The sequence below is a fragment of the Buteo buteo genome, chromosome 17 (genome assembly GCF_964188355.1).
Source record: "Buteo buteo chromosome 17, bButBut1.hap1.1, whole genome shotgun sequence".
NCBI classification, from domain to species: Eukaryota; Metazoa; Chordata; class Aves; order Accipitriformes; family Accipitridae; genus Buteo; species Buteo buteo.
The window spans coordinates 6,782,141-6,804,656 of record NC_134187.1 but is presented as its reverse complement, the minus strand read 5'-3'; the positions used below and the strand labels follow the sequence as shown (position 1 = coordinate 6,804,656).

The window sequence follows — 22,516 nt, the reverse complement described above, 5'->3', positions numbered from 1 at the left end:
TTTGCTGTTGTTGGCTTTGCTATTCACAAAACAACTCATTTTTCATTTTTGCACTGGAAATAAACCTGTTCAGGAATTAGGGAACATAATGACTCTAATGCTCAGTTATGTGCTTGTATTCCTGGTGTGTCATTTACACGGCAATACTTCAAAGTTTAACGGAACATTTATCTGGAATGCCCCACAGTCCAAAGCAGAACAAGCAAAAGCTGGGCATACATAGCTAAAGGTGTAAAACAATGTCAGAAGACTAAGAATTGTGCTCTTCAAATTTATGTACAGTTTTCAAAATGTCTTAAATAAATCATATATATTTGCCTAATAAGCACTATTTTAAGAACCGTAAGATAAATTTTCAAAATATTTCATTTTGATTGCTGTTTTGTGGCTGGAAAGCTGTTTTTAGATAAGAAAGAAAAGCAACAGAAAAAAACCCAAACCAGCAGTTGTTTACATAATCTTTTTTTAGCCTTGTTTTGTAGGTCACTATGCCTGACACACAGGCATAGTTTTTAAATGCTAGCCTACCTCTGGGCAAGCAGAATGCATGCCTGACAGCTACAGAGACAGACAGGCAATGAAAAGAGAATTATTATTTTTAAAGACATCCTGGTGCTCAAATATAGTTTTGCTCTGGTTGGTTCAAATTCAGAGTCTGGTCCTCTGAAACAAATTTTAAGCATAAGATTACTGGCAAGCGCTGACCAGGCTCTGGCACCTCGTGCTTTTCATAATACACTACAGAAAACTAAAACTCAAATGCCTTGACTCACCCATACTACACCCATGAGACATGAGAAAGGGACTTTTAATGCTTATGATACAGAAAGCAACTCAAGCATCCATTTATTCTTCTGCCAAAAAATAAGGTCAGCAAAGCACTTTACAGGCTTGCAAGGCAAAGCGATGCCAGTTCAGAGACAGTCAGGAATAAAAAAAAAATAATTTATTGAGTGTAATTGCTTCAATGTCCTCACCACACTGTCTTTAAAAAAACTGACTGCTGTATTACCAGAAAAGGTATCTTTAATTGACATTAACAAAACAGGTTAAAAAACAAAACAAAACAACCTTTTGCATGCTTTGGTGGAGAACATCTGTGCATCTCTGAGCGCTAGCAATACGGATGACAATTTCACAACTGTTATCTTCCATTTCAAAATCTTACCACATGATACAATTTCCACAAGAGGGAGTTACAGCTCTGGTACATACATCAATGCTTTTTTTGAGCGTGAATTCCATCAACTTATTTCTATAAGATGACAAAAACTGAAACTTCTGAACAAAGGGGGGGGAGGAGGCTGAAACAAGCAGTTTTGCCAATCTGATTTTATTTTTTGTTAATAAAAACTCCACTAATGAAGTCATATGAATTTCAATTATGCTTGATAACACAGCATACAAATACTAAAAATATAATACTACAAAAATAAATCTGCTATTTAGTGCTGCATCTGACAGGAGCAGGGGAAAGATATGAGGAAGAAACAAAAGTTTTACAGCACTGATACAGTTATCACGTGTACTTTATGTGTGGATTTTGCACACAAAACCCACATGTTCTGTAAACAAAAAACCCTGCAGATTCAGCCAGCACAAGAGCCTTTTTCCCTAAAAGCTACTTCCGATTCTTGTAGTCTGCTCTCTTCAATATTAGCCATTTAATTTCTGAACCCATCTGCCTCCGCCTTTGATTTCACAATCAGTAGTGTCAGTTGTAACTACTCGATTCATGAATACAATTGCAAGGGTTAAACACCGAATTATTCTCAGGTAATTGGTAGAACTGATCCCCTTGTGGAGCTGATTTTACCTTATTTTCTCCATGAAAAAAGTGACTAAGTGATCTTTCGTTGAAGTAACAGTTATGAGTTATCTGCATATATATATATATAAACAGCACCTTTTCTATATAAATGGAAGCAAAGATAGTTTCACAGTAGCGAAGACAAATTACCTAGGACAAGTTATCCCAGCGTATTGCACAACCAATGGATGGTATTTTCTACCATTCTTCACATTTCTGGTCCATCAGTACAGTTTTGTGAAGCAGCCCTAGCCCACACCTGTCAGGTCTATTCTAGACCATCATAAATACAGTGTGTAAACAGCTCTGTGCTAATAGTTAGCTGCAATATTTTTCTACCAGGTAGCATTTGCCTAAAAATTTGATTAACAGTTTCAGAAGTAGCAAAGGCTGGGTACTACAAACATGTATTTTTAAATCATTAGGAAAAGGAAGAAACATGGGGACAGACAAAAAAAAAAAAATTAAAAGAATAAAATAAAATCCCTGTTTCCTTAAGAAAGCAGATGAGGAAATGCTTTGATCTTTCTATTCTCTTTGGCTACTTGGTCATCTCTGATATGTCACACTGAACACCCCTCCCCAAATAATTCCAGATGTTGACATGTACAACCCGAAATGGCAGCTTCTGCAACAGTTTACTGCACATGCGCTCTCTTCTGAATGGATATGTTGGACCATTCAAAGTCATGACTGCTGTGTACAGGCACTACCCACAAATTAAACTGGTGAGGTTATCTGGGGCACTCCTTTACAAAACACCCACACACAATGGTATTTATGAAGCTGATTTTAGTGAGCAGGTTTCACAAGTCACTTGCTCTGTTTATTCAAAGAGAACAAATTCTAGAAGTCGTTAGTGCAAATGCATCTAAAAGCATAACTTTTTCCTTGCTAGAAGAATGGAAAAGTCCTTCCTGGCAACTGTCGGGATCCTGGAGAGTTAGCACTCTCTTCAAAAGTAGTCATGCATGTGAAAAACACAATCTCATAAAGCTACTTAAAAAGCACCACCATACACATGGCTAGAAAGAAAGGTTCAATCGTCTCCATCCTCAGACCCTCAGGGAGGTAGTAAGAGATGGCACCAGTGAAGGTCAGAGCATGCTGTCCAGAAGTTTTCCACCTAGTTCTGAAAAGGTTCTGTCCACGATTGCTCTGGTCTTTTCTGCAGGTTCCCTGACAGATTTCACTCTTGTAAGAGATACTCTTCTGACATTCCAGCCTCCCACAACACAAGTTGCTATTGAATGGAACAGATACCAAGGAAACATGTAGGTAGGAAAAGATAAGAAACCCCCAACCCCAAACCCCTACTCAAATACATAGGGCCATTGCCATCAAATTCTGAACATCAAGATGTATCTTTAACTGTATGTCTTACCCAGTGGAAAAGGAAGGCAATAGAAATAAAAACATGTTGAGTGCATTTGTATGCTGCATATTTTTGTGCAAGTGGGTTGAAGTATATTGTACTACAGGTATAGGCTTCTGTGCTGAATACTGTTACTATTAGTTCAAAGCTTCAACAAGTTTGCAAGAAAGCATGAAACTGGAAAATCAGGTCAAATAACATTTTTCACCTAAACCAAGTTAGAGTATGTCAACTTAAAGGCAACTGATCCAACAGTTTTAGCATAAGCATCCTAAAAATAAGGATCACATAGACAGGGCCAAAGGACTGTAAAAGTCTTTCAAAAAAGGAATCTGTGTAACAGATCACAACTTATTGCTGCAATGATCAAATACTTCACCTAAACATTTAGCATTCATTGATTTAGGATTAGATCCTGAGAGAAAGAACTAAAACTATTAGCTTCAGAAACGCTACTTTCCATCCTATTTTTCCAACATCCTTTTAATTCAAGTAATCAGACAAAAAAACAATTTGACTTTTGGCCACAAAGAGATGATAAGCTCTGTAAAACAGCTTACCTCTTCATTGATGTCAATCACATCCCCCAGCTTGAGTTCCAGCTCATCCTCGTTCTGTGGGACGTATTCAAAGAGCACTTTGCACTGCCGCTTCTTGGACCCTAATTCAAAGGAAATGGCAAAACTAAGAACATTTGCAAAGGAAAACTAGTTCTTCCCTACACTCAGCTCCTGAGGATCAAATCTGACCAGAAGTACCTTTTGCTGCTGGTTTTCCAGTTTGCTTGTGTCACTTTAGGCTAGTGAGCCATATCTGAGACAGATATGCTGATTACAAACAAACACTACACTGCCAATTACCAACATGCTATAAAAAAACATGTTGACACAAGCAAGCCAGATAAATCCCTACTCACTGACTTTTCAAGCTATTTCCTGCCCAAAATCTGCAGGAATGACAACCACTGCCAGTTGCAGTGTTAGCACCTGCTTGGAAGAAAATGTACAAGTTTGCACCTCCAGCCTTTAAGCAATCCTGAAAAAGTAACACGTTTTGTTCTGCACAACACTGAAGTGCGGATAGCCTTTCTGCTCTCTAACAAAGACCTTGCTAACCACAAGTCTGAGGTAATGCTAACATTTGCCTGGCTCATATTTCAAAATCCAAACTCATTTTTATCTGCAAATGCAAAACACCTTCCTTTTCTCAGTGCCAGTATGGAGTCAAGAAATTCAACCTAAGCTTCAATTAGCAGTGTTTGACAAAGGCAAAATTAAAATAAAGTGCAGTCTTTAGAGTTTGCCACATATCATTAAAGCTTTTCAGGCATTAAGAAGACAAAATAACATCATGAAAAGGAAGACCATTGAAGTGGCTTCCAACAACCCCTCCAGCCAGAGCAGTGTGAACCTATGATTGCCCAATTACTCTGTACATATCCTGGAGTGATGCTACTGCTGAACCTGGAGAGTTTAAGCATTTCTTCTTCAAACAAGAGGCCATGCCTTCAGACATTTTCCACAACAGAGCAGCCAGCATGCTTTTGAAGGCAATTGTCATCCTGAGCTATGACCCACACACGCTCCCTATCCTCCTCAAAAACAATCTGCCACAGCTTAAGTGAAAATACGAATCAAAAGCTTGAAATGGTAAAGCTTAATCTTGTAGGAGCTGTATAATTTCCATATTCTCTCTTATACTTTGCACTCCTTCCATACTCAAGCTTCAGCAATTAAGATTAGCTGTGTAAAAACATTTCAAAATACAGATACTGCCTCCAAGATTGATCCTTATTATAGCAGCATTGAAAGTCCAAAGTCGGACATTTAGAAGACTGCCACACCCAGCGACCTCAGTACAAAACATGCCAGGCGTCTAAGTAATATTCAGCGTCTGAAATTTCTGAGAGAGGGCTCGCCAAATCAAGAATTTTCTATATGCTGGTTTATGGTCTGTGCTCTAAAGAGCTTAAAAGGGGCAGGAAACAAATAAACCAAAAGGACGAAGGTCTATGGGTTATTTCTAATAACACATAATTGCCCACATAATACACCCTTCTTTTAACTCCACTGAAACTCATACATCAGCCAAGAGGGATTGTTGGGTTAACAGTAATTGCAATAAACGGTTCACTGGTCTTTACTACCTCCTACAGCACTTTCAAGGGCTCCTCCTTTGTATGAGATTAACTGATAGCAAAAAAAGGCAAATTAAAAAGTCATGGCCAGTCGGTATAAATCTGATCTCAGCATTCCTTTTCATATTAGAATTCTATCTAAATGGGGAAGAGGGGGAGAAAACAAACCCACAGATGAATTTCACATCCAGAATACTCTCACCTGAGGTCTGTTTTGAGTGATATCCAGTTTAGGAAGTACTGCCTTCCAGTTTTTAAAGTCCCTAGATTAACCTCAGAAGCTAACCAATCTGCATAGAAAACAACACTCCAGCTTCATGTGGTGCCACAGGACTGCTGGGCTGGCAGTGCCAGGGCAATTCTGTCTGTTTCCAAAATAACTTGTCTGGCTTCAGGTTTTATTTGTTTTGTACAGTAGAAACCAAATTTAGCCCTTTGTTGCAGTAATTTAGCACACCTTCTGTATTTTCCTTTTCCTGAATAAAAGCAGCCATCTAACTGATAGGAATACTGCCTGCAGCTTACTATGCACCTGATATAAAATACCTGAATTCAGTGAGAGCTGCACACGAGAACAACACAAAGGACTTTCCAGGCAGAGACAACCTACCTCAGCGCACATTGGAAACTTGCTATTAAAGCAGCTTAACTTTGTTTTTAACTTTGTAAACCTCATATTACCAGGTTAGGAACCTGAAACAGAAAGACTCCTAAGCACTGGAAACCTTTTGAAAGGAGTGAGCGACAGCCTGGGCACAGAGCAAACAGGATCTGCAGGAGCTGTTTAAACAGTCTTCCACAAAAGAGGGAACAGCAAGTAAAATGGAAACACAGAGACTGTCGTTGTGCCAAGTAAACAGTTGTGTGCTTAAAGGAAGGTGCTTGAACACCATTTTCTTGTAGAAGAATGAGACTAGCCAGGGCTCTACAGCGTTTGAGACCAAGTCGTACCTACTACCCTGGCCACAGCCACCAGCATGAGGACAAGACATGCCGAGTATGGGATTGTTCCAGGGTTGGGGAAACCAGAATGAGTAGCCAACGCCTAAACCAGTATCAGATCATGTTCACAGAACCACAGAATCCTAGAATATCTTGAGTTGGAAGGACCCATAAGGATCATGTTGATTCCCTTTCAGAACCTGGTTGCATTAATCTACGAACACCGTTAATCTTTCAGGCTAGATTTTCAAAAGCCTGCTGATAGAAACATCTAACAGGCATACACGTGCTATTGCCAACATGCATATACAAATCAGATTTACTAAAAAGCGATTTTGAAGGTAACATCCTTAGTTGCCTAGAAGAAGATTTCAACAAATCTGTAAATCTGGTGGTCCCGTTTCAGGGCTTTAAAAGATGACTAGTGGCTCTTCTCCTTTTATGGGCAAAAACTCAAAGCATAAACATACCAGAAACAGTAAGTTCTGAATTCTTTCTTTTAAAAAAAGCAAGCTTAAATCATAAATGCCTGCAATCCCTTATGAGAGAGAGGAAGCCAGAGTAATTTAGAGCAATGTCTCTTGTATGACTGAGGTGTCCAAATACAAATCACAAGTCAATTTTCTGGATGCAGGGAGTGCCAAGTTTTCTGCTCTAGGTTTTAGTCACCTTGATTTAAATACTGGCATTAAAACATAGAAACCACAGATACAGAGGCACCAAGTCTGCATTCCTGACCATCCTGGGGACCGCAGTTACAATCAAAGGAAGACCACTACTTGCTTTTAGACACCACCAACTCCACCTTATTTCATACTAGAAGCAAGCCTACCAAACAAGAGAAACGTAAACTACAGAGTGTTTCCTTGCCAAAAAGCCCTGAATTTGTAGCAAAACTTTTATATTTAAGAGAAATGACCACAGGAAGATTTTTGATTATCATGAACAGGCCTGCAGTTCTCATTCAGGCACCTGACAATATGAGCAGAGCTCACATGAAGTTACAGAGCAACTCTCTGGAATCTGGAAGGGATCTAAATCCTGTTCCCAGGAAAATTCATCCCTATTGCTGCTGTTAAGAACTACATATAAGCTTTCTGCCCGTGCATCTAGGAGCAGAATCTGGCTTAGAATCAAAATTTTTCCTCTTATGCCTCTAGTTTTCCATACAACTTTAAAACCAAGTCAGACATTAAATAATTCATGTTTATTAAAAAAAAAAGTACGTCAGCAGCTTACGCAATTGAAGGAATTGGAAACACTACATACTCTTCTTGATGCTTTTGGACGGGGGATGAGGCTGAAATCCTCCTGCTGGAAGCCCATAGTTGCTCATACGCTGCACAAGACTGGCTACATTGCCAGATTTCTCTCTCCTGACTGGTATGGCATCATCCTTGGGCTCTACATCCTTCTTAACTTCCTGAAACAAGAGATTTAAAAGACTGAGAGGCCATTTAAATTAACCAAGAGGTCAGTGTTTCTAGACAGGCACTCCATAGACTAACAGATTTCAGGTACTTACCATTTGGTGTGTAATGATGTATTATACTCAAAAATCATGGCATTCTGCAACTAAATCCTGAATAACACTAAAGGCCTGAATAAACTTGACCGTTCCATACATTCACATTAGTAAGCAGGTAAGCTGATGTGCTGGGAAAATTCAAGTAACAGGGGCAGTATTTTAGCCATCTACTCCAACCCTAAGAAAAGTAACTTTGAGCCCAGAAGTCCCATATTGCAACTCTTAAGTCACAGGTTACTTCAGTAACAGACCCATAGGGTAGGGCACTAAAAATATTTTAGTATTTAAAACTGTATTAGGTTATCAACTCTGCCTCAGAAAGCTCAAAGGTTGTTTGTTGACAAGATGCAGTCATACGGCTGAAAGACATGAGTGGAAAAGAGAGTGACCTACAAGGAAGAGTGGGAGGACATGAGGGGAAAGATGTAGGAGGAAAGTAACAGAGACATCATTTTTCTGATCATTTTCTCCCACCTTCCTATCTTTCCAAATTAAAGTGTTCGCACTGGAATGGAATGTGCCAATCAAGAGTAAGAAGCCTATAAACAAGAAAGCATCAGTTCTTCACAGAAATGGCCATGTACTTAGCAGTTACTCCGCTGCATCAGCTCACTAAATGAGACTCCACCAGAGAACAGATACTCTGAAAGAAGGAAATCATCACTTTGCACAAGAAAAAAAACCATTAAGTCAGATCAATGGCCTATCTAGTGCAGAACACAGCTCCCAGCAGCAGCAATCCCAGACACTCTTTAGAGAGCTAGCCCACAACCCAGATCCTCCTACACTCCCAGTGCACCAGTAAGGGTTTCATTAAGGAGATGCCTCCCCTCCTCTCTCCCCTTCATGCTGACTCTCATCAGTGACTTGTCAGGATGGAGAAGTCCTTTGCTTCTTAAGTATCTTCCAATCCATACAAGAATTTTTCCTTCAGTCTCACAGCAACTTCATGCCTTCAATAACTTGATGGAGAATTTTATCAAAGACTTTCTGACAACCCAAGTGCGTTACCTCCGCTGAATCTCGTGCACCTGTGTGCTTAGTAAGACCCCCAAAGCCTATCAGCTATCCCACCACCGCAGCATTACAATGTCTTGAGGAAAGCAAACACCCATAAGTACTTTGCAGCTTTTTGTAATCCACTTCTGAACAACTCTTGCATCCACCATCAGTAGCCACTGGTTAACAACCCCACTAGTTATTGCAGCTACAGCTGCAATAAAATATTTAATAATATTTGAAAATAATATTGGCAATGCTTATATATACACTTGCTAATGTTGTGTGAACTCTTAAACATAAGCTTTAAGACAACAAAACCTATGCATTGATGAAATGCCAAAAATATGAGAAACATATTCACCAGGACCTATCTGGTGCTTTCTGGAACATTAACACCCAGGTTACTTACTGCAGCTGTCCAGCTGGAAAACTCAGCAGGTCTGGAAAACCTACTGATGCTTTCAAACATACTATGAACCTCAAGTCAAACGCTCCACAGCACCTTCCTATTTCCCAAAAGAGCAGAGCAAGTAGAAGCAAGACTACAGACAGCATAATTTTTCCTCCCACTCATCTACATTACATAAAGAGGCTTTTCAGAAAACAGGTGAGTAGTTCCTGCTGTTACTCTCCTTCATCCACAAGGACTTCTGCCCCAGAAATCTTAACTCTGCTGAGATCCCATCTTACAAGTAAAAAAAAGAAAAAAAAAAAAAAACAAAAACAAACAAAAGTCAAACCCCAAAACTCCAGAATAGCACAGCATCATGTCTACCTCCCATTTGAGTAGATATTTCATTTTTCAAAGACTTTGTCATTCTCAGTCTTATAGTTGGGTTTTGGCCAGTTACTTGCAAGTCTGATAAACCATAGGGAATTAAATTTGGCTACAGCTTAAAAGTTTGCCACCTCCAAAACACCTTTCTAGGTGCCTTACTGACAAGGCCATTCTGCTCAACTGAAAAACATACTGGCACTTGAAAACTTGCCTAGAATTGATCTGTCCCTGGATTTTTAAAATTACAACCTTTTGCTATGCAATTTATACAGCCTCCAAAAGCTTCCAGCTGCTCCAGAACTAATGCTTCCCCAGTTAACCAGTCTCTCAATCATAATGCTCTCCGGTAAGGAGTCAGTGCCAGGCTCCTTCCCCACGTTTGCACTTACACAAGACTTCAGAAGTTGCTGCTGCAATAATTTCGCAAAAAGCAGAGATGCAAAAGAGAAATGGGGAAGACGTACACAGGTGCCCTGGTCAAAAACATGACCTACTACTTCTAATAAATTAAAAAAAAAAAGAAAAAGAAAAAACACAAACCACTTCCAAATGCTAGAACAGGCTGTAAGGTAAGCATCACTTTATCAGTAATTTGTAGTATGGACAACATACTTTTAAGTCCAGCAGTATTATCAAAGGCAGCAAAGTAATTGATAGGTTACAAACAACAGGAAACTATTTGAGACAAAAGCAGTGACCACAACAAAAGACCAAAGGCCCAAAAATGAAAGAAGGAATGCTTGAACAACTTTCTTGCCTGACTTGAGTCAGTAATTGAAGTGGTGACAGGTAGGAAATACCCAAAGTCTAAAACACAAGTTTAGCAATGGCAAATATAACAGAAAATACAGTGGAATTAAAAGATAACATCTAAAATAATTCTGTGAGTAACAGTTACATGAAGAAAATATTGCAAGCAGATTCAAAAGCTGAAGATTTATTTAAGAATTTCATTAGCAGAAACCAGAAAGAATGATCAAGCACTGGGAGAGACTGGTACCACCAGACCTTCCCAATACAGCTAAGATATAAAAGTTGAATACTTGGATATGCAGTTAAAAGAAACCTTCCTAATCTAATACATATAAAAGGAAAGAGGATACAAGGAAAAAAATCAATAAGCCTATGTGAAAAAAAACCACGAGCAGAGCACTGCAAACAATCAGAAAAGATTTGCAATAAATGGAAAAGAGTAAAGAACCGACACCAGACATGCTTGAATCAGAGTGGATGGTGACATTTTACTTCACATATCAGAAAGCATGCTGTGACCATAGCATCAAGTGAAGCAGCTTTGCAACAAGGGAAAGAAAAATAACTACACAAGAGTCTACCACTACAGCAACCAGTGATAAGTCTAGTTTTGACAAAGAACTACAGAAGAAGGGGTTAGTAAGAAGTGAATGGATAAGCCAACAACTGCTTTCTTTATCTTTAACCTACTAACCTTTAGAACATCCTTGTAAAGTAAGGACAATTTTTTTCTTCTTGTTAAACAGGAATTGCAGCATTAATTATCCTCCCTCAGGGCATTAAAACCCACATTAAAACCAAACCAAGTTAAAGCAAATTCAGGAATCCCTGGTCTCCATACCTGCATGTGGTCCACTACACCACAAACTTGTATTTCACATCAGTTCTCTAACAGTAGGAAACTGCTCTAAGATTCATTTTCGAAAGCACACATCAGGATCCTGACATACATATCCATCGCCACTGCCAGCAATTTCATCCTGAGCATCATCGCTACGACTCTGTCCTTTTGGACAGTTAAGTTTTTACACAGGAAGTAATTTCTAAACAAGACACATATCGGTTTGGATCTCTGAAAACTGACACCAACTGATGCAAACATTAACACGTGCCCCATTAATAACCTTAGTAAGAGTCTGCAATTAACATTAAACGTTAATAAGAGTCTACAATTCTTACATCTCTGCCCAAACAGCTGGCCTGAATTTCAGTGGTTAGAAAATAACATTGCCCACAGGTCTCATCTCCCACATACCACTATAACCAACCTGAACATGCCCAAGACTCCTATTCATTGGCTTCACAACAAGTAAGGCATTTTTCTTTGTTTGTTTTTATTGGGTTTTTAAGTCAGCTTCATATATCCAAACTATCAGAGAGAGTCTGTGCTGTGACAGTACCAACAAAAAACCTCCGGGACACTTCAGCTTGTTCTGAGATGAGGCTACCACCAGCTGCCAGCCAGCAAAACTAAAATGAAAATATGACATTAACTGCAGCTGGAAATTTTAATATTTTTATTATGCCAGCCTGCTGCAGTTCAAGGCTTGTCAGTGTTTCCATTAGCAACACAGATTTTATGCATTTACAACTTGGCAGTAGAAGGTCAATACAGACTGTCTCTTGGCATAAAACGCACTCAACTGGGAAGGAACCACCCACTCTTTCTGTTGCAAACTACAACACTAGTCATAAAGGTCTGAAGTTTTCATAATCTCCACTAAACGTGTATTTCACAACAATTGCAAGATTTGCTGAAATCACTACAGGCTGATGTGCAAAAATGCATATAATCTAACACAATAGCAAAAAAAGATTGGGGTGATCTTAAGGGGCTATTATTTTAATTGCACCTGTCACAGTTTAACAATTCATCAGGGAAATGTATGTATTTATATATACGTAACATCTCAAAATCACTTAGGTACAGCAACATGTGAAACAAGAATTATTCTTCTTTATACACAGACAAAAAATTAACACATCTAAATTCATCTATAGCCTCATGATGCCCATTAAAATAATCAAATAAGCAGGCGGTCCTGACCTACTTTTTAAGCGAACAAGCAAGCAGCCTTCCCCCCAGCAGCTGCTTGGCCACACATCGCTCCAGCAGGGAAAGCAGGATCCTCCCCACTTCCCTCACCAGAAGCAAAGAGCACTAAAATCAGTGGGGCACTGGAGATAAAGCAGGTCAGACCGTCTGAAAGGACATCAGGAATAGATGGTTGTAAATAGGAAGTCTATTCCTGAATTACAGGGCATAGAGAAGTTCATTATCCAGCAAACCTAAATCCTTAGCTAGATTCTTCAAGCATAAATATTAAAGACTTTAGCTGCCCATCTCCTTCTATATATATCATTATATCAAGAACAATCATCTTTAGACTTCTTACATTATTTCCACTGCATACTACAAAACATCAGCTTGTACAACAGCAATGTGCATTTCTGTTTTTGGCTGAGTGCATTTTAAAGCAAGATCTCAAGCAGCAGAAAATGGTCTCAATCTCTAAAGAGGCTGAGATGAATAATACACAAAGGTAAATGTCTGAGCCTCCACATATGATTATCTCTTTTCTTCCCCTTTTCTCATTTCTTTTCTTCCCCATCAGCAATAAAGAACAGCAATAAAGAACCCATGGACTAGCAAATTAAGTTTACAATTCATATTTTACTGGGTAGAAAATAAGGAAGTCAGAATTGAACCCATCACTTATTTTAGGGCAGAGGGAGGAATTGGAAGCTTGCGATAAATCTACAGGCAATAGCTTTGTACAAGTTTACCTCTTCCCCTCACAGCCTGCAAAACCCCATCACTGAAAAATAACACATACATATGTGTGTGACAGTATACAAATACATATAAAAATCTGTACAGCTGCATACAGATGAGATATTGTCAGCCATAATCTGTTCAAGTGCAATGAAACACCATGGTTCCTGGAACACAAAAGTCTTCACATAGCTAATTATTTAAGCACCCATTACCTCCTGCATTTATAGTCTTAGTTACAGCAACAGCCAGGCAGACACCAGGCAGCTTTAACAGCTCCAGCCTCTTAAATCTAAGATAACCCATGTCCTTTCATTTTGCCAGTATCTTCTCCTTGAATAGAAAACATGTCTTATCATCAATGCAGACACCCACAGAGGTGAAATACTTAATAAAGGCAAAAAAGGAAAGATGAGTAATTTGCAGCTATTCCTGTCTGCCCCATTCCTTTGCCACACCTGCCATGAACTAAGGGGACAGCTCAAGATAATTTACAAACCAAAAGAGATGAGAAGCTCCTGAGGTCCTTCCCTGGAGCATTCAGGAGGTCAGAGCAGGTACTACCTCCCAACCGGAGAGCTCGGCTGGGAGAGGTCACAAGCTGCCCTTGACTCCCCAGAGGATTAAATGGTATTATTGAAACAAGAAACAAATCACTTGAAAGATGAAAGTAGTTACCATCTGAAGAATGGACAAACTTGATAACCTTTGTTTTGCAAGACAAATTACCTCCTGGGCAGTTTAACATGTGTAACGGGTTGATTTTTTTTGGCCTAATTTATGGCCAAAGAAGGGACTGTTTAACAGTAAAACACTGGGTTTATTTTTTAAGTGCTGACCCACGATCAGGCTGAACCAACAGTAAGGCAGCATCACTCCTCGTCTTTGCCTCTTCCAAAACTGAAATTGCTTCATATTCTGACTTCTGTACACCTCAAAGGCATTTCTGTTCAAGTCTAAGGTTAGAAAAAAGTTTCCAGCTGACAGGAATCCCTCGTAGTTTTCACAGGAGCTACAGACACATACTGCTATGGGAGCGACTGTTGCTGTAGTTCCTCAACGCAGCACACCACACGCTCAAAGGCCATTATCAGCACGGCTTTGGAAATTCCCCTAAAATGTTTCTTTCAAGAGTTTTATGCAGAGCTATCCATTTGCATCTAAAGTTTTCGCATGCTTCGAACATAAGAGTACAGAAAGCAAGGATGCAAAGTCTTGGTAGATAAACTTCTCTGCCATCAGCCGATGCCAGAAGACATCTGTGGACAGTCTCTGTGCATAGCAGAGTTTCATAAATGCTTGGAGAAATATTTTTAGAAAGTTGAATTATTAATATTTGTGTCTGCTCAGATTCAAGTCACAATTTCTATCTTTTTCCCCCCAAGAATAAAATATATTTAGCTACAGAAGTGACTCAAGCCAGGCTCACACTTCTCCGGTTTGCAGACAGAACCCCAGCACTTCCTTCTATTAAATCACACCCGCATCACGTCACTCAGCATGAAGTTTAACAAGTTACCAATATTTTTACATGTGTTATAATCTATGCTTAATATGTATCATATAATCATACTGCCTCCCTGTTAGGAAGAAGGGCATCATCAGCCAAGCAAGGTATCACTTCTTTCTCACAATACATAATGTGGAATAAGCAGGATCGCTAGGAAGCATAAGAAAATTACCAAGACACTTCAGACTTACAGACTAAAACTTGAAAAGCACAGCAGTCAGATCACCAGGCCTACCAACAGCGGAGCAAAGAATCCTAAATTAACAGGAGTAACTAAAGGAAGCACAGATGTTTACATCAATGTTTCCCAACCATTTAATTAAGGAAAAAAAGTTAGTCTTAAAATACTTCTAAAAAATAATACCTAAATAACATTTTATGGTGCTGCCACATTCACAGCCAGATAAAAACATCTTAAAATGTTAATTGCATTTCTTTTCTATTCTACTTGCTTATATATATATATAAAAAATTAATTATATTTCTTGTAGTTGTTTTATAGACTAACAGCTAATGTCCTGTCAACCACCAGTCACAAAATACTGCTTTAGATCAATGAAACCAAGAATCACACATGGGGGCAAGACATAGATCCAGCTCCCACAGCACATCGTGTTTTATCAAGCTTCCCCCACAAGGGCGGGCAGGAAGACACATTTCTTTCCCTTCTACCAGTTAAGTGCCTCTATTGCTGCTCCAGAGAAATGTGTGATCCATTAACCACCACAGGTCCACTTTGATGTTTAACTCAGAACATCCTTTGTTCCTTCTCACCATTATCCTGGCTTCCTGCATCTGCTGTCATACTCAGCTTTTCTTCCCTGCATCCCTTTTCCAGGGCACCCATCTCCTTCCAATCCCTGTAAAACCTCCAGCACTTCACTCGTGGCCACCTCTGCACAAAGGTTAAAGCAAGTTAAAACATTGCCACATCTACGTCCCATCAGAACTCTTGCCTAAGACACAAAATTACATGCCTAAGAGATTTGCTGAATAAGGGCTAAAAATATAAATCTCAAAATCTCAGTGGAGATTAAAAGAGGTTTAAAGATTAAGTTTTATCAAAGATTCACACATTAACTATCACTTTTAACTGAAAATGCATCTTGCTTTCTGCTCCTGTTTTGTAAGCAGCTAGGTGACAGGGCAACTGCTCATCATCATCAGTTTCTAAGTTTGAAAGCTTATTACACCAAGTCCAAAGCTCATGAACTCACATACATACACTCAAACAATATTTTTAGAAAATGAAAAGTATCCAAACAGCTTGTTAAGCATAAAAAAGATTTACCACACCTAACTTTGAGATCAGCTCATAACATTAGATAGAGCCCAGTCTTCAAGGAAGGAAAACATACATTCAGAAATAAATTTAATACTGAAAACACTATGGTACAAGAGAGCTAACTTCCTCCTTCCAAAACAATGACCCACCCTAAAAAGAAAAAAAAAAAAAAAAATCAGAAGTGGTGCAAATGTTACAAGATGACAGGCCAGATAAGCTAGCCTCACGCAAGTTTAAGTTTCAAGTTCACAAGTAGCTTACTCCATTCAACCTCATAAAAAAAGCAGAAGAACAGATTTAATATTAACCATGCTGGGTGTACACACATGCTGATTTATTAGACGTATGGCAAAGTACTAAAAATACAGCTCTGAAATGCACGCCCAGAGCCTCCCAAGATGTAACAAACATTACATATTACAGTACCTGGATAACTGACCTTCTTGGTATTATTACATATGCCAATTCCAGAGTACATATTTATGGCTGTATTTTAGACTTCTATATACAGTCAAGGTTAGTTTTCTGCACACGTCCAGTCAATTATTGCTGACCAAGACGCTGGCGATGCTTTGTGGAGTTAACTCAGTGATGGTTGCAAACACCATCTGATGGAACACACCCTGTTTGCAAGCTTCCAGCCAGGGTATGGTTACCTTTCCCTGCTGCTCGGAGAGGAAGTTATAAAGCTACACACAAATCAAGTGTAAAAACTAAATAAGGAAGGACAAAAGAGCAGACTGTTTCATGTCGTTAAAGGAATAACTACTTGTACATACCTGTTGTCCCTTCCAGGCTAGCTTGTGCAACAAACCATTACACCCAAACTGAACAGCACGATGAGTACCCAGGAGTGTGCAGTTACAACAGAGTAACATCACAAGCCAATATGCCATTTAGAGAAGAGGCATGTGTACAATCAAGAAGCTTGGATAACTCAAATCAGATAGAATAATTAGTATATCAAGCAAGATTCTCATAAGTCATTAATCACGTTTTATCCTGCCAACCTTCGGAACAGTACCTTAAGTTCTCTTCCATACCAGTACTGCCACCGAGGCAAAATTTAGGAGGTCTTTTCATTTCTCCCGTGCTCTTGGCAACACAGCATTTTAAAATACAGAATATAAAAATATTTTTTTAAATACTAAATATTAAAAGAAGCACCAGTGTTTTCTTCTTTCTGTGTTCACATTCAGCCACAGAAAGACTTCACAATGCTATAGGTTTTTATTCTTGCAGTGAAACAACAATTTGCAAGTGCAAACTGAAGCCTTCTTGACAGGTGATTTTTTAAAACTTTTTAAAGCACAGGTGCTTATCTAGAACAGGGAATGGGCCACATCATTTCACCAAATTTTCTGTATTTAACTTTTTGTTTGTAGTTAACTTTTAAGGAAAGCATCTATGACATTTCAGATCTAATAATCCATCAAAATAAATAATACATATAGCCACATAGCTTTCTCATGCCGTATCTTTCTAATCACCATACCTATGCTGCCTTGGAATATGACATAATTTACATATCCCCAACCAAAACCAATAAGGCAGTAAAATTCCAGTGTGGACATAGTGACGATACAAGAAGACAACCTGGCACACAGGTGCCCACAAGGGGCTGTGCTGGCCTAGCTGTGTGAGCAACAGCAGCTCTACAGTGCAAAGTCTCAGACCATCTGCAGACTCAAATCAACCTCAAGACTTTGCTTTTCCCCTCTTCATGCCAGATACTGTCAGTTTGCAGAAAGAATTCACAGGGTTGGAGCCTGACTGGTATAAACGCAAGCAGTCAATCCAGCGATTCAACTGCAAAAGTCACAGGAGTAAGAACAATACATGATGAGCTCTGAATCCCAGCAAAAACTCTTATATATGACTATATGCCTATATATTGGTGCCATTGGCTGTATCTGCCAACATTTTCAGCTGGTTTTGGTTTTTTTAGTATTTTTAGAAACAATTGTTCCCCCATCAGAAGAAAGGCTCACACAAGCCATTTATCCTGACATTCCGGTTGGAAGAAACCTGTTTCCTTGTTATTCAGGACAAAGTAGCTGGCTAGTAGAGACCTGTCTCTCACCCCACAAGCACAGGAATCATTATCACCATTCTTGCAAATCCCAGACACATGCCAATGGACGGGATTAGCGGGAGCAGCTGAGGCACACCCACATGGCACCCCCTGATAACACACTCTCCAGTGGCACTGTTTTCTCCAAAAGCCAGAAGAAAAATCAGCAGGTACAATGGATGGCACCACCATATTGGCAACAGGTCTTAAAGCTCCAGCCTGAACGCTCAGCTTCACTCCCTGCCAGGAGACAAAGAGCCACCTCACACCCATCATTTCCTCATATACTCACCACTGAAACCAAAATTACTTAATATGTCTTTCTATCTTGCATGTTATCTTTGTTTCTGAAAACCAAGAACTGCCAACCTCAAAGCACGCATCACCATCTTACTGGCAGAGCTGCCTGCCTCTCCCTGGGAAGCTAATGACACCTCCGTGCTCCTCGGTCTCACCTCCCTACACAACTCACTGCAATGACAGTTTCCTCAAAACAACAATAAAGCAAAGGAAAAAGCTGTATAAATTGAAATCATTTGATTGATAGGATTGTTAAATTACTGCAGATCTAATTTTCTCCAAGCCTTACCTGGATGCAAAGAATTCAGACAGAACACCTAGCAGAGAAGCAAACCCCAAATTTCTGGAAATAGATACGTGTTTTATTCCATTCTATATAAACATCCCACTTCAAACTAAATGCATGTGGCTTATCCTATATACATTGCTTAAAAGCTTGTGGTTATTAATCCATTTTTTTAATTAAAAGTTACTACACTATTTAATTACGCCTAGGTTAGAATTAAGAACAACTCAGAAGAGAGTGACACTGTCTCACCCGCAATCTGTTCTGACTCCATGATTCCTGTTTAAAGTTCTGGGCAAGGTCAATTTTCTATTTTTGAAAATGAATTACAGAAGATGCTATGCTTGAAGGAGTTTTCAGCCAAAACTTCTCTCACCGGTTCACAGCATGCTCAGTGCTTAACAGCATCCCACCCGCAGGAACATAGGAAGGAGGCAGCAAAGATGCAGTCTTAAGAAGGTAGGTCAGCTGTGCTAATACTCTAAAGTTTTGGTCTAGGGGGGCTCTTAAGGGAAGGAAAGGGGCTTGGGTTTTGTTTTGTTTACATGGACAAACACATAGACCAGGAAGTTGAACAAGAAAGTAACCCCTAAAACCAAATCACCCCTTCTAAAAGAAATTCTTCATGCAAGCACCCTAGTTGTTTGCAGTTCCTAACCATCTCTATACAGTACAGCATGGTAGATAAGCTGAACGAAACTCAAGTAATTTTATGACACAAACAACTCTAAGGCCAACAATTTACACTATATATCAAATAAAATCTAAAAATTATATTGCAATCACAACTTTTAAATTTCTGCTACTGTTCACATTCATTGCCCTGAAGTGCAAAGTCTGTTTACAATATTTGACGTTAAGAACATATGGAAAATAAAGCAAGCTTACCACTTCCAAGGACATATTTGCTCGAACGCACCCAGTGTTGCAGGTTTTTTTTATTTAGGGGGAGGAAGAAAAATGTCACAGCGAGCAAAGTTCACATGTTAACCTGAAAAGGAACCAGGCTCAGCGATAAGCTAAGCAGGAGCAGCTGCACACACCTGCGCAGGCGAAAAGTTTTCTCTGAACCAGCTCTATCGCAGATGCATCCTCCGCTAAGCGGGCAGCTGAAGTGGTGCATATTCCAAACACACTTGTAGAAGCGTCCAGCTTGCTCACCAGAATGCCTCCAAAGCCTACTGGTGAACTTTTCTACCTTAACTGATGAAAGCTACTAATTAACCTATCCGCTTCTCCTCTCTCATTCAAGTTACTGCCTCGAGCTTATGATCGAACTGGTTTTACTACTGTGAAAAGCCATATTACTCACCATATAGCTAATTACAAAACTAAGATAGCAAGTTCTTAAAATCTTTAAGCTACGTACAGAGAACAACCTTCAAAAATGAGCCAAAGGATGAACACCAAATCATCACTTCCATCTTATCAACACAACAGTTGGCTGGAGAGTGAATAGAGCTACTAAAAATAAACAAACAAACAAAAAATACAAACAAACAAACCAACCCACAACCCAAAAACCAAAGAGTCTTCCACATCACACCCCTTAACATCCCCCAAAACCTCACACATTCAATCTAACAGGGTTACTGCACTGCTCTAACACATACTGGAGGTGAATGGCTGTGTGCACATTTTGCATTGCGGTGAATTTTAGAAAGGAAAAGCCACTTTCAAAGAAAACAATAAAAGTCTGCTAGGTTTCCACTGCTGATTCCTTTCAGGAATTTGTGAATTTGTTTATTTTAAATTGGCCATACAGGAAGAGGGAGGAAAATGGCAATGACAATGTCAGGAACAAGAACTCTAATTCAAGTATTTCAAGCCCACTAACAGCATATATATACACACAGTCCAAACAGGAATTTCAAATCAGGTTTTGTTAATAAAATTGGAAATTTATGCACTCCAAAATCCAACACTGCAATACAGGCAGAAAAATCTTTAAAAAGGCCTAGTACTGAAAAGTGAATTCAAGGAAATGAGCTTCACAAGTGGGCAGTGTAGTTGCTTGTACTTTTTTTCTTTTTTTAACCTACTTGTTTTCAACTATACAGTCACTGCAAGCTTCTCTACCACACCTGAGCTCTGGTTTCAGGACTGTTTTGGACATACCACCCCCTGACTTGTCTCCCAACCTTTACAATACCTCCTGATCTCCATCCAGTGCAGTGACACCGTCACACTAGTATCTGAGGATATTTTAGAGGCTTTATGGGGTTCCCCTTAACTGAGTCTACCTGTTCTCTTTCTTTTAATGCAAAACAACCAAGTGGAAGTCAGCACCAAGAACTGCACCTTTTGGGAGAGACCGTCTCAGACTGTTGGTTAACCCGTCAAGTGATGAGCTCGCAGAAAATTCCCAGGTCCCAGCTGGCACTAGGAACTAAGCACCACCAAGCTCCAATCCTTCCGCAGGATCTCACCGTCAATGGGCAAAAAGTTTGGGTAGAAGCCAAAAAAGCCCAACCAAAAAGCTACCAACAAATGTTATAAGGTACCAAGCATCAGTATCACATCAGTATCCACAGGAAGCTTCCATACATTCCCTTCTGCATACGAAGCTATTTGCTGCATGACTTTAACAATTAAAAATGAAGTTGATAGCACTTGGTCTTACTTCGAACAGAAAAGACACATTTGTCAAAGCATGCAAAGTCAAAATATGAGGAGTAGTGTACAGTGTCAGTAAACCCTATGTGTTAGCGGAGCCCAGAAGGGGGGAACAGAAGGGGACTGATCCACTTTAGCGGTGATGATACAGTCTGGATCCGGGGCACCCAACACATCCAGGCAGCATGCAGCCATGATCCTCCTGTTGACGTTTTGGTTGCCCTATCATCTCATCACTGCACAACAGTTTTCCAGCCTATGTGTACCACCTTAAAAGTTCCCAAGATCAGCCTCATAACTGCACTCAACTCCAGCACCAAGAAAGCAAGTTATGACCTGTTGTCATGAAACCAAAGAGATTTTCTTGTACACTTCTTTCTACTTCTCCAAGTCCCTACACCTTCTAGAAAACTGATTGTCCCCTGTAATTCAGGATATCTGACCACGCCATGCACATATTGAACAGCTGTATAGTTAAAAATACCTGGAGCAGAGATACATAAAGATTTTTTAGGGTGGAGATAATTTAAAAAAAAAGTTTATAACAGCCACAGGTGCAGAAGGGCAAGAAAACACCCAACAAGTTTAGTATTTAACATGGAAACATGCCACATCTGACCACTCTTTGCTGTTCAGTAGAAAGACAGTCTTGATGACAGAAGAACCAGACAAGAGCCATGTCTGATGTTTTCTCCCTCTATGGCACTTGAGTGCTAATTAAGTACATCAACACAGTAACCATCAAAATACCATTTAAGGTAAAATTACTATTTATACAGGACTCAAAACTGGAAATGGATTTTGCACTAAACTACAAACAACTTAAAAACATTAGACAAGTGAAAGGGATTTGTACAAACTTTTCCTTAGTAAAAGACCCTCCTGAGAACAACTGGATTATTCCCATCAGTTTTAAAAGGTAGATACTTAGATGCCTCGTCAGTAAACAGGAAAAAAAAAAAAAAAAAAAGAGTAATTTTGCTTTTTCAGTAAGATGAACAGAAAAATTGTCAAATTTAACATAAGCAAGTGTAAAGAAGTGTTTATAGCACTGGACAATTTTCTCCTTAGGTTTAATGATATGAAAATATCACAGTAAGATTATTAGATAATTCTGTTTTGCAAAGAATTAATTTCACTTCAAAAGAGGCAGGAATGTCTAAATCTCTTTGATTATACTTTATGGGAGTTACACAAAGCAATCCTTGCAAGTTACTAAAAAGGTAAGTTACTAAAAAGAAGCAAAGCGTAACATCTCTGTAACACTTGTGTAGTTTGGATGAGAAAATACCTGCAGCTCAGCAGACTCTGAATTTCAGAAGTTACATGTAGAATACCACATCT

General features: G+C 39.3%; 1 protein-coding gene across 3 annotated transcripts in view; it reads right to left on the bottom strand.

Annotated features, from left to right (window-relative positions):
* Positions 1–22,516, bottom strand: part of CD2AP (CD2 associated protein) — a 100,498-nt gene that overhangs the window by 37,045 nt on the left and 40,937 nt on the right. For all 3 annotated transcript variants that reach the window (XM_075049012.1, XM_075049009.1, XM_075049010.1), the window contains exons 3-4: positions 7,534–7,687; positions 3,746–3,846 (exon numbers count right to left, since the gene is read on the bottom strand). In XM_075049012.1, coding sequence (XP_074905113.1) covers positions 3,746–3,846; positions 7,534–7,687 — 255 coding nt within the window. The remainder of the gene's footprint in view (positions 1–3,745; positions 3,847–7,533; positions 7,688–22,516) is intronic.